Consider the following 12,914-nt stretch of genomic DNA (forward strand, 5'->3'; position numbering starts at 1 on the left):
CCCTTCAATATTCAGGTCCCAATCTATGTCATCCTGTAGCCATGTTTCTTTAATGGCTATCAGATCATACTTATTTATTTCTATTTGTGCTATCAGTTTATCTGTTTTGTTTCAAATGCTATGTGCGTTCAGATACAGAGCCTTTAGTTTTGTTCTTTTATTATTTTTGTAGCTTCTAGCCTTATCTGCTGAGTTACTCTTAGATTTATATTCTTTGTCCCTTCCTTTCATGGTCTGTTTATCATTTCCCATATTAATACCTTTCTCTTTTGCCTTGTCTACTCTTTGGTTTACCACTTCTTCCCAAATTTGATCGCTCGCCCCCACTATTCAGTCTAAAACCCTCTCTACTTCCCTAGTTATGCAGCTTGTGAGGACGCCAGCCCCAGCACGGTTCAGGTATAGACCATCCCAACGGTACAGATCCCACTTTCCTGGTGCCAGTGCCCCACAAACTGGAACCCACTTATCCCACACCAGTCTTTGAGCCACACATTCATTTCTCTAATCTTATTTTTCCTATGCCAATTTGCACATGGCTCAGGTAATAATCCAGAAATGATTACCTTTGGGATTCTGCTTCTGAATTTGGTGGATTCTCCCTCTCCCACTGCAAGTTCGTCTCCTGGCCTGTCCTGAAACCTGGCACCGGGTAGGCAACACAGCTGTCTGGACTCTCACTCTTTGCTACAGAGAACAGTGTCAATCATCCTCACTACACTGTCCCCTACTACCACTACGTTCCTTTTTGCTGCACCCACTTGAATGGCTTCCTGTACCATGGTGCCATGGTCAGTTTGCTTATCCACCCTCCAGTCCCTGCTCTCATCCAAACAAGCTGAGAGAACCTCAATCCTTTTGGACAATTGCAGAGGCTCACACTCCTGCCCGCTGGGTCCCCTTAACTGCCTCACTTGCGGTCACACCCTCCTGTCCCTGACCAAATCAGAAGACCCTATCCTAAGTAGTATGACTGCCATCTGGTACAAAGCATCCAGGTAACTTTCCCCCTCCCTGATGCGTCACAGAGTCTGCAGCTTAGCCTCAAGCTCAATGGCTCTGAGCCAAAGTTCCTCGAGCTGCAAACACTTACTGCAGATGTGTTTACCCTGGATCACAATGTTATCCAGGAGCTCCCACATGCTGCAACCTTGACACATTATTCTGTCCTGCCATTTAACGTGCTTTAAATAATTACTTAGTTCTATTAATCACTTATTTATGTTGCTTTCTTATATATTTTATTATCTTTACCCCCATTTTATGTACTATTTTAAACCTTAGGGACAGAATAGAACTTACCCACTTACCAGATACGCACCAAACAGCTAGCTCCTTTCCCTGTGGTGGAGCAACAACCAATTCCCATGGGGTGAGAAAGATAGAAAAAGGAACTGACTGCCCGTCTCACCAAACTCCAAGCCTTCAGTCAGTTAGCTCAGCTGTACTCCATTTGTCTTGGCTGCACTAAAGAACCCTGAATTTATTCTAAAATGAACTGGGGCTACAGTAACCAGATTCAACCAGTTAGCTAATTAACTACTCAGCTCCTACAGTTGAGAGTGAGTTTACCCTGTTTAAACCGCAAGAAAGAACTTGGCCTGCTTACACAGCACTTTCCAGTTACTGCTAATTACAGACTGGATTAGATTTTAAGAGCAAAATTTAAGAACAAAATTATCACTTAAAAACTCCCCCTCTCATCAAACTCCAAGTCTTCACTCAGTTAGCTCAGCTGCACTCCGTTTATTGGCCATTTTGAACCTCCACTAGACCTCCTGGTCAGTTCCGATCTTTGTGCCATCAAAGCAGGGTGTCCCAACAACTAAGCTCACATGGCAGACAGTTGGTCTTATTACTCAATGCCAGTTCTAACTCAACCATGACTAGCATACTTCATTTTGTAGTCAAAAATCTCTACTACACCGGGATCATCCTAAAGGGCAAGGACAGCCCCAGGCTCCAAGATTAACTGTCTCCTCGAACCCCCATCCTTTGCTCAATCATCCCTCACCTCCAGTACTAGGTGGAAAGAGCTCTTTTATTTCTTCATTTCTAATATTAACTATAGCTTCACAGCTGTAGGAGATGATTCCTCCTCTTTCTCCCCCTTCTGCTCCTTGACCTCCTGCAAGCACTCCAAACTGACCCCAATCAATCTGTAACTTCTCCATTATCTCACGCCATACCCTCTTCGTGCTTGTAAATCTGTAAGACCCACTTCCTGTTCTTTCCAGGTCCACACCTTCTGATGATATTAATGGCTTTGTAAGTTCAGGGACCATTCCTCTCTATTTTAAAATTACCTCTCCCTCCCTCAAAAAATCTACCCTTAACTAATCCATGCTGTCACTTCCCTCTCAAAGTTTCTCAAATATGTTACCTACACCAATACTTTCTGTTCAGATCCATCCAAGCTGGATTGTCTGAACCATAAGGTCAGTAAGGTGCTGACCAAAGTTGAGAATGAAATCCTCTGATCCTGTAATTGTTCCGGATTTTCCCAGCTTGTCCTCCTCTCCATTTGATGTGATTCACCATGCCACCTGATTTCTTGCCTTTCCTCTGTTGTTCATCTCTGTGCAGCTGCCCTTGGATGGTTGCATTGTTATCTATCCAGATATAACACGTCTATAGCAATGGCTTCTCTTTCCGCCCTTCATTATCATATCCATAGTCTCTCAGGGATCTATCCTTGTTCCCTTGGTAACATCACTTACAAACACGGGGCTCAGCTTCCATTTACATGCCAATGGCGTCCCATTCCACCTCTCCACTACCTCCTTTGACTTCTTGACCACCAGTGTTTTGTCTGGTACAACTTTCTTCAGCTGAACATTGGGAAGACATAGCCATAAACTCCACTCTCTTCCCATTGATTCCATCTCCTTCTAGACCATTTTAAAAAAGTACCTGCCTTGAACAAGCTTTCAGTCAATTCTCCTCACCTCTCTTGCGAGGCTCAGCATCTGTTCCCTTAGTTAGTTCCACCGTGATGGTCTTTTTACATTTAAAAGGTGCAAGTTGTTGTTTAGCGATGAGGTGAAGCCTCACTCTACAATCCCTAATGAGATTTCAGTTTCATGTTCTTGAGTGCATCTGGGTTTTACTAGTACCGTATTATCCATGTCACTGTGATAAAATGGCAGATATAGGCTCTATCTATGCTCACTGCATGACATGTGACAGATACCCAATAGCATCTCTCTCATATTTAATGGCTATGCAAGTCTATGGAATGACATGTTCCAGTAACTCACCTGGCCATTCTCCATCATGGCTGGATACATGGCACTGCTTGGTCTGTCCCTGTGAGGAGGCAGCAACATCACAATCTCCCGTGAGTGACGGTACTTATCGGACAATGATGGGGAACCTGAGTATAGATAGAAAGAGGAACAGTAAATTAGAAAACCAATGGACAAAGGCAAGAAAATAGAGCGAGAATATAGAGGGAAGAATATGGAAACAGAAAGGAAGGAAAGGGAAAAAAGGAGACAGATAAGGAGATGGAGAGAGAAAGGCAGAAGAGAGATAAAAGAAGAGATAAAAGCGAAGCTAAAGAGAAAAAGGGGAGAAAGACAACAGACATACAAAAGTGACAGAGAAAGGGAGAGAGTTAAGGTGGAGTGTGAAAAGAAGAGAATAGAGAGAAGGTACAAAAGGGAGAGCAACAAACAGCAAAGAAAGAGAAAAGTAGAGAGACAATAAAAGAAAAAGAGCAGGAAAAAACAGGAAATGAAAAGATCAAGATAAAGAAAAGCGATGCATTCATTTGGAACCACTAGAGAGATTTAACTAAACAGTGAGATTCAGAAATGATAATCAACTCATTGCTGTAAAAATGGCAGCAGGAACCTATACTGTGTTTGGGGACACATATCCCAGCTTTTAATTTTTAACCTGCCCACACTCACTCCCACTAGTGGAGGGGTTTAGTATCGACCCTAATGCATCTCTTTCTATATGCTTAGACAGTACTCCTTATCTAAGCATAGGGAAAAGACTTGGAGGTGGAGTGGAGGCTGTGTGGAGGGGGAACAGTGTTTGCCAATCCAAAACTGGATGGACGGGTATCAGTAAAAACAATGCATTAGCGCATGGACAGGCAGTTGCAGACACAATCCCACATCTCCATGCATACACCATGAGGGCTCACTCACACTTGAACGCAACAGTAATTTTAATGCAGTAGTCAAAAACAAGATCTCTTCTAATTAGCTTCTGTTGAACAAAATTACTTGTGCTGACCCAACAAAATGGGCTGTTTGGCTCTAAAGTGTCTGGCGTTTCACCATATTACTATCTGTGAAACAGATAATACATAACTGGCTTACACAAGTGTTCCTTTGAGCATACATCATCACAGTCCAGATTTCACATTTCATTACAGATGCAAAATAATCTTGAAAAATAAGAAAGTCAATCATTTCATGTCGGGTTGGTCTGACTGGGATCCTGAGTTTTGGAGTAAGTGACAACTGCCCTCTAGTTGACCTCAATGTTTACGGGCAGCTACAGGTACTTTAAGTTTTTCATTTAGATCACTTTGCTATTAAGGAGTGTTGAGCAATGAGCTTAAAGTGATAATCAGATTTAATAGAGCCTAACAAAAAAGCATCATAATTGCGCTCCAAAATACCTGTCAGCAATGACATGGAATTTCAAAACACGAGTATTAGGAGCTTTTTAAACTCATAAACTTCTCAGTGTCAAATCTCAGGATTGCATCTTCATGTCACTGTATTTTCTTATCTTGGCATTCTCCTTTCATTTCAAAATATAGGGTAAAAGTCAGACCCCTGTCAAAGCCGGCCTCAACCACCCAACTGTGCATTGTTTCAGAAATGTGCATAAAAGCAAAGGCAATATACAGGAGAGAAGAGGCAGCTCAGTTGCAAGTCGGCCCTGAAAGTTAACACTAAATAAAAGAGGTTCTTACCTCGAGCACTGGACGGAGCTGAGTTGATCATCTGTGAGGGTGCAGAGTGCGTAGAGCTCAGGCTAGAGGTGGATGGACTTGCCTGGCACGACGACAAAACAGAGACGTTGGTCATGGAGCTCTGGAACTTGGGATTAGCGTAAGCAAGCTGCAGAAAGCAGAGAAAGTGGCAGAACGAAAGAGCGCGCGCTGGGAAATTTGACAAGGGAATGAAACAGCAAGAGGTGAACAGATGACTTACAGAGGCTATGGACGGCCCTGCCACTCATCACAAGTAGCCTGACATGTCTGTTAAAACCACCAAGTTCCTATTGATTGTTGAACACTATCACTGTAATGGAGAAGAGCTTGTCAATTCATTTATCTCATCTGCAATACTGACCCATCTCTTCTGAAGCCACTGACCTTTGATGGTGTACAGCTTGTTAAGTGTGGCTCATTCCTTGTACATCATCCATGTGACCATGCATGACCTTAGTCAGTGTGTTGGCAGGCTATTCTACCATGGAAGGCATCACCTGTCCTCACCCAATGTCGATAGCCACGTGCTTCCCAGCAGGTGTGCTGAATGAAAATCAGAAATGGGAGTCCTGGCTTAATTTTTCCTTTCCCCCATCCTAGGGACACTGAGGTTAAATGCAAGGCTTGTACTGCCTGAGGTTACCTGATTATAATCAGGTGAGTGGGGGAGACAGTGTTTTTAACAAAGCCTCTTTCATCTGTTTACCAAAAACACACCACAGAATAACTTGTGGCAAAATGTGTTGCTGTAGCTTGTATAATATGGCATTGTCATGAAAATAATAGGTTTTCTCCCTCTGCTTTTAAAATGGGCATGACTCAACCACATAAAGGAGTATTAAAAGAACCAAGAGATTTTTATTTTTTTAAGGAGCACAGTATATTCATAATTGTTTTCATCCTAAATTGGCAATTTTATGGCGATAGCTGCATAGTGTTTTACTCAAGCAATTTTATACTTTAGTTTGGTAACTAAACCAAGCAGATGAAGCATGTCCAGCTCCTTCCAAACAAACATTAAATTTCCACACACTTCGAAGGTGACAGTCTTACTGTCAATTGTACAACATTTAAACTGTGAGGCTTCTGCAAAAATCAGTCTCAGTCACAGTCCCCATCAACAACATTCTGCTACAATCCACATTAATGCCTTACTCTAATGTGGCTGTTGGGATTTGCTCAGTTAATGTTTCTCCCTTGTACAGTTCATGTCACCATGTTACAGTCCTCATTAAGGTTTAGCTTTATTTCTGTCCCTGTTGAGGTTTTCTTTCATTACCATCCTTATTAGGATCTGGTATTACCTCTGTTGGGATTTAATGCTCGTTACAGTCCCCACTGGGATTTAACTCCCTTTACTGTCTTAGTTGGGATTTAACTTCTCTTACAGTTCCTGCTGGAATTTAACTTCTGTTATAGTTCACGTTGGGATTTAAGTCCTGTTTCTGGGCGGAATTGTCTGCTCCTGTTTGCGGCAGGTAGGTGGGGTGGGGGAGAATTTGATGGGAGAGGCAGAGATTTTTTTCAGGCCGGCGTGAAATCACAGCGGGATCAGCTGATGGTGTCCGCCATGGCAGATCACAAATTCTGCTGGAGACTGGCATGAACCTGATTTGCATCCCAGTAATGGGATGTAAGGTAAGATCCGACTGGAACTGTCCCTCCCGCACCCGATTTACTGTTATGCCGGTGGGAAAACACACCGGCCCAGGACATGTCTGGACACACACATGCAGAAGTCAGGACTTACCTTTAGGGCCTTGCTTAGATCGTGGACAGACGAGGAGAAGAAGATGCTGGAGGCCTACAGCTAGCAGACCCTGGAGGAACTTATGCATCAAATGCTGGGTGGATCCTCTTGCATATGGCTCAGCCGCGAAGCTGCTCTCGGAAGGTGGGAAGTTTCCACACAGCAGCTTCAACTTCGCTGAGGTTTCAGAACTTCACAGATTTCACCATGGGGTAGCATCATCTTCCATGGTCTCCGTTTTGTGCTTTGGACCTGCTTCAGAACTTCACAGACTTTGCCATGGGCTGGTATGGATGATCGGCAAGGGGGGGAGTGGTGGGAGGGGAAAGTCTAGATATGAGAGGGAGGGGAAGGTGTACCCAGGGGTGGGGATGAGGTTGTTGGTGGGGGGAGGATGAGGTTGTCAGCGGGAGATTGTGTGGGGGGAAGGTGTCAGGGGGGAGGAGGGAGTTCGGAGGGGGGAACGTTTCCGGGGGGGAGGAGGGAGTACAGGGAGAGGAGGGAGTCCAGAGAGACGAAGGTATCTGGGGGGGGGAGGGAGTAAATGTGGAGGAAGGAGTAAGGGTGGAGGGAGAAATAAAGGAGAAGGAAGGTGTAAGGGAGAAGGAAGGTGTTGGGGGCAGGTGGAACATCCAGGTGAATGAGCAAGGGAGGGGTCTGTGGAGTCAATGGCTGCCTCCTGGGGAGTGAACTCAGAGTGGGTGTGGTACGAGGGGATGGTTAGAGTAACGGGGCAAGGGAGCAGGTTGGGAGGGTGAGGGTGTGACGGTATTGGTAGAAAGGGCAGCGAGGGTGGTTGGTGGACACGGGGGTGGGAAGGAGGAAGTCGGGGAGGTCAATGTGGATGGGGGTGGGATTTTCAGGAAGATAGGGAATGTACACGTTCACCTGGACATCCTGGAGTGACAAGGGCTCAGATGGAAGGTTACAGTGGGGAGGTCAAACTTAATGCCAGGGTGTATCTATGGTTATGGGGGAAAAGACATGAGTGACTAGGGGTGGGGGTGGAATGGGGGGGGAAGCTCATGAGGAATTTGACCACTACCATCTTTTTGGAATTGAAAGTGAGCAGAGCCTCATGTTGACGGGCATAGGTGCTGCATGGGAGTGCAATCAGTGGGTGATGGAGATGCAGGTCAGCTCAGATGGACAACTGAAAGAGAACCCCAACAGACAGCATTGAAAATGCTCAGAACATTGAGATGAGTGCGATGGACAAAGGACCTGTGTGCATGGGAGAGTGCTTGCACGAGGCTCCGAAAGGCCCTGACACATACACTTCTCCCTCCAGAAACACTCGTGGTCTGGCTGCATGCAGCCGGATAGCTAGTGGGTGGGTGGGGGGGGGGGGGGGTGGGTGGCGATTGCGGGGGGAGCACTATTGAAGCCTGTAAATGACACTGAAAGACAACATTACACATTATTCAGTGAAAGTGAATTTATTTTTCAATTATAGAGTGACAAAATGTGTTCACCCATGCAACCATTTGTGATCAGGATTTCTTAACTTTTCTAGGCCTACTACTTCGCCTAGGTGCTGCCCTGACATCTGCAGCTGATGCGGAGACAGGCTGTGCAATGGATGGTTCTGTTGCCTCTGATGACTTCAGCGTAGATCCTCTGGAGAGTTGAGGCCTTGAGGGCCCTGGCTTCCATTGGCTGTCCTCCTGTGTGCCAGTTGCTCCCTCTGTGGTGACAGAGGATGATGTTGAGGTGGGTCACAGGCAAAGGGGACTTGGAGGGATCAGGCAATTTCAGGGATTCCTGAGTGAATGACCTGGAGTGTCCAGCTGCCACTCCTCCTGCCTTCGGGTGCTTGAGGGCACTGGCCTGACTTCTTGAGGGGAAGGAGTACCTGGACGGATGTCGAGGTGCCCCATTTCCTTCTTGCGTTACCACTGCAGGAACTCACCCATGGCTACCATGATGGAGTGCAGGTCTGCGCTCATCTCTGTGTTCTGCTGGGCCAGGGTCCCCATAGCATCTGCCATCCTTCCCATGGAGACCTCCCAGCGCACACATGTGGGCACCACTTCATCAGAGAGCAGGCTGATGCACTCCTCTGACTCACGTATCACTCTGCTGAGGGCTTCCAACAGCTCTCCTTGATGTTTCCCTGCCTTCTGCTGACTCTGCACAATGAGTTGGAAGGCCGAATCCGGAGGCTTTTCCTCTGACTTGGGCACGACAGATGCTTCTTCCTCAGCAGTCCTCCGAGTGCTGGGAAGCTCGACTGAACCTGCCTCCTCCTGCTGTGGACATGTGCCCGTGCGGTGACCACCAGATTATGAACCCAAGCCTGCTCTAGATCTAGGTCCCACCGAGGTGTATGTCTCTGCACTGGTGGAGGGTGTGGGTAAATGCTGTGACAGGTCTTTCAGGCTGCTTATTTCTAGCTCTTCAATGGAAGAGGTGCCCTCTTGGCTGGAGGTGAGGTCCTGGCTGGAGTTGAGGGACTGGCTGGCTGAGGGTGTCGGCTGCTCGGCAGAGCTCCCTGTGAACCAAAGTGGAGATAATTAGTGCATGGCAGCAGGGTCAAAAACAGGAGGGAGAGCACTCGTGGTTGCATTGAGAAAGGGATGATCTAGTGCAGGATCCTCACGTCGGTGTTTGCTGCCAACCTCACCGGTGCCGCAGGCACAGTCCACGTTCTCACCAGTCAGCGCAATGGCACGCTCCTCAAAGTGAGTGAGGGGTCTAGTGTCAGCCACTCCACCCCAGGTGTGGGACCTCCCCCTCCTGTTGTGAGCCAACTTCTCCTGCATGAAAACAGATGGAGAGTGTGTGAGCAGGATGCATGCCACGGCAGATGATAAGGATGCGTGGAACGTTTGTGTGATGAGCGGAGCCATGGATGGGATGAAGACGCGAGCCCCAGAAGATATGAGCCTGATGGAGATGTGTGTGAGTTAGAGGTGTTGTCCCTTGAAGCGTGAGATCCCTGTGGATGTGTGATGGGTTTGGGAGTGTGTGTTGAGGGTGATGAGGTGGTTGACTTATCCTGGCGGAACGGATGAAACCATTCATCCTCTTCCCGCACTGGATGGCTGACCTCTATGTGCTCTTTTGTGCTGACCATCACTGCCACTACCTCCCAGGCCGGATTGGTGACTCTGGTAGACTTCCTGCGGCCAGAGCAGGGTAGAGGAGTTCGCGACGGCCTTCCACTGCATCCAGCAGGTCCCCCAGAGAGGCATCACTAAGTTTGAGGATTGCAATCACCTTTGCTTTCGGGGCGTTCTCTCGCCTGGAGACTGGACCCAGTCTATAGACATGAAGTAGGCTGCACTCTGGTGCCCTTAAAAATGGTGCACGGAGCAAGAAAGCACTGAGGCGACAGCGTGGTGAGCAAATCCGAGCCCATCTGCCAGCGATCCGGCGTATTTCCCATAAATGCATTATGAAAGAGGCAGGACATGCTGGGTAGCAGATGCTATGGCGTGAAAACCCGCCATTACAGCTGGCGGTAAAAAGCTGCTTTTCATGCCTGCCACCACACTTTGTGCAATTCTGGGACAATTCCGCCCTCTGTCCCTGTTGGGATTTAACTCCCATTACTGTCTCCATTGGGATTAATCTCCTGTTACTGTTCCCATTGGGATTTAATTCCTGTTACTGTTCCCATTGGGATTTAACTCCTGTTACAGACCCAGCTGGGATTTAATTCCTGTTACCGTCCCTGTTAGGATTTAACTCCCATTATGGTCCCTGTATGAATTTAACTCCTGTTATAGTCCTTGAAGGAATTTAACTCCTGTTACAGCCCTATTGGTATTTATCTCAGTTAGGTGCTGTCAGGACTTTACGTTATTACCATTAAAATCTCAGGCTAAGTAAGTTATTATTTTTTTGGATGAACTCATGTTTACCAAGCTCCATTTGCTAAGGAAAAGTGGAAATTCTCCTCATTCAGATGAGAAGAGAGTTCTTGAGCCGAGAGATACTGTAATGAATGTCATATTCTACCTTATGCAACGGTACCATATCTGGTGGGTGCCCAGAAGGAATAATTTCCAGTTCTCACAGATAGGTCTGTGATTGTGAGAACCTGTACACAATAGCTCACTAAGTTGAGCTGTGTTACCAAGGAGAAAGGAACCCAACCAATCTGTGCTACTCTTATGTAGTTCCAGTAGGACTGGTGTAGGCCGTTCAAAGGTGTCACTAAGCAAATGGGGATATACAACTTGCCCAAAAACTTGTGAACGTGGAACTGAGCCACAGACTATGTAACATCTCCTGCAATGTCTATCGCTAGAGGAACCCTGCACTGTTGCAGATCTTGCCGAATTCAACAACAAGGTGCAAAAAAGTGTCCAGTTCTGGCTGGGCCATGTATAGACTGTCCGTGGACACGATAAGAAGAATGTAGTTCCAAGCAGAGAGCCACAACATTTCTATAGGCCCAGCACCTGCCATGTCTACTCTAAAGGCCCAGAGATGGTATATGACACAGGGAAATCAAAAACAGAAACTGCCATACCTGCATGCGGAATGGGTCATCAGGAGTTTCTCCAGCAAGGCCGTCTGTGAGGATGACAAGGTTTCCAACCTCACTGGATGCCTGTGAGGATAGTGAGGATGAGGAGTGCCTGTTGGAGCCAAGTAGGTTCAATGGGCTGAGAAGGTCAATAAGATAGAATATTACTTTACATTCAGCTAGTCCAGTCCCAGCATTCACAATGTGACTGCCTCTTAATCCTAAACAAGCATTTCACACCCATTATCATGGATATCACCCCGTAATTTTAATCTCTTCAAAGAAATTTCTCTATTCATTCTATTTGACTCTCAATGATCATGCACATCAGCCTGGCTTGGTTCTGCCTCTGGAGGGTCCAAGGCCCACTGCAGGTTCATTGAGGAAGTACTGCATTGTTGGAGGTGCAATTCTCTGTGTCCTGGTCAACATTCCTCTGAAACCTGACCTTTCCCTTACCAATATTTATGAGGGGTTGCTGTGCATAAACTAAATTTCAATTTCACCACATAACAGCCACTGCACTTCATAGTAATTTGTAATTTGATTTGATTTGTAATTTGGTGCTTTGACTGTATAATAAGGCTCTATATAATTTAAAAAACAAAATATTGCGGATGCTGAAAATCTGAAATAAAAACAGAAAATTCTGGAAATACTCAGCATGTCAGGCAGCATCTGTGGAGAAAGAAACAGTGTTAATGTTTCAAGTCAATGATCTTTTGTCATTGGAAAAAAGTTCCCAGCAATTACTCTGTTTCCTTCTCCATAATGCTGCATCAGCTGCCGGGTATTTCCAGCTTTTTCTGTTTTATTCTATATAAATGCATGTAAGTTCTTTCTTTCTAAGCAAGTGAACTCAATATCACACTTAGTTCCAACACATGATAAACAAGTATGTCCCCTAGTAACACTGGAAACCATTGTGGGTCATGGGCAACTTGCTGGAAATTCCAGTTAGGACCAGTAAAAATCTGATCAATGTATTTATCAGGTGACATCAATAGAATGTAATAGAATGAATGAAATAGAATGTAAAAGTCCCAAGCATAAATCAAAACAACTTTGAATGCATGCCCTTATGCAGCAGTTCCATGCTCGAAAGGTGCCGAGAAACTAGTGGTACTGATTGGGAACAGCCAAAGGTCCAATGTGACAAAGTCATGATGGTGCAACTTATGCCAATTATGCAACTTAGGTCATCAACTGAGCCAAAAATGGACCCCACAACAATATTTCCTCTCTCCACTTCCCTCCCTCTATGACTATGTTGTATTCCAGAAAGCCAGTTGGTGAAGCATAAAGCTGGAACTAATCTTCACACAGTTTTATATTTATTTACATAATTACACATTGCAAGCATACACCTTTGAACCCATCAAACACAGTTTTAATCTGTGTCTATTTATATGGGCTCAAGTGAAACCCCAGTTAATGCCCACTACCTGCATACAATTAAACATAATTAATATACAATTCCCATCTCTCTTTAAATAAAAATTAGATTTAATATGCAGAACCAAAATTTTAAAACAAATTAAATCAAAGAACTCCATATTCTGAACAAAGCTTAACATTGTGAGACACCCATCTTTTAGAACACCTAACAATTTCATTGTACAATCAGACAGTCATGGCTTGGATCCACCCATTTAATTTTACAGAATTTCTTTCTGGCATTTTTTTTTAGAGCCAGCAAGGTCAATCCGTAACTTTTTCTC

The 12,914-nt window shown here is 45.4% G+C and overlaps 1 protein-coding gene across 1 annotated transcript in view; it reads right to left on the bottom strand.

The window, feature by feature from the left end:
* The window catches only part of dock3 (dedicator of cytokinesis 3), a 1,472,428-nt gene that overhangs the window by 50,117 nt on the left and 1,409,397 nt on the right, over nucleotides 1-12,914 (bottom strand). The window contains exons 48-50 of the mRNA XM_078543841.1: nucleotides 11,197-11,332; nucleotides 4,943-5,090; nucleotides 3,261-3,376 (exon numbers count right to left, since the gene is read on the bottom strand). Of these exons, the coding sequence (XP_078399967.1) occupies nucleotides 3,261-3,376; nucleotides 4,943-5,090; nucleotides 11,197-11,332 (400 nt within the window). The remainder of the gene's footprint in view (nucleotides 1-3,260; nucleotides 3,377-4,942; nucleotides 5,091-11,196; nucleotides 11,333-12,914) is intronic.

The sequence above is a fragment of the Cetorhinus maximus genome, chromosome 6 (assembly GCF_964194155.1).
Source record: "Cetorhinus maximus chromosome 6, sCetMax3.hap1.1, whole genome shotgun sequence".
In the NCBI taxonomy this organism is placed as follows: Eukaryota; Metazoa; Chordata; class Chondrichthyes; order Lamniformes; family Cetorhinidae; genus Cetorhinus; species Cetorhinus maximus.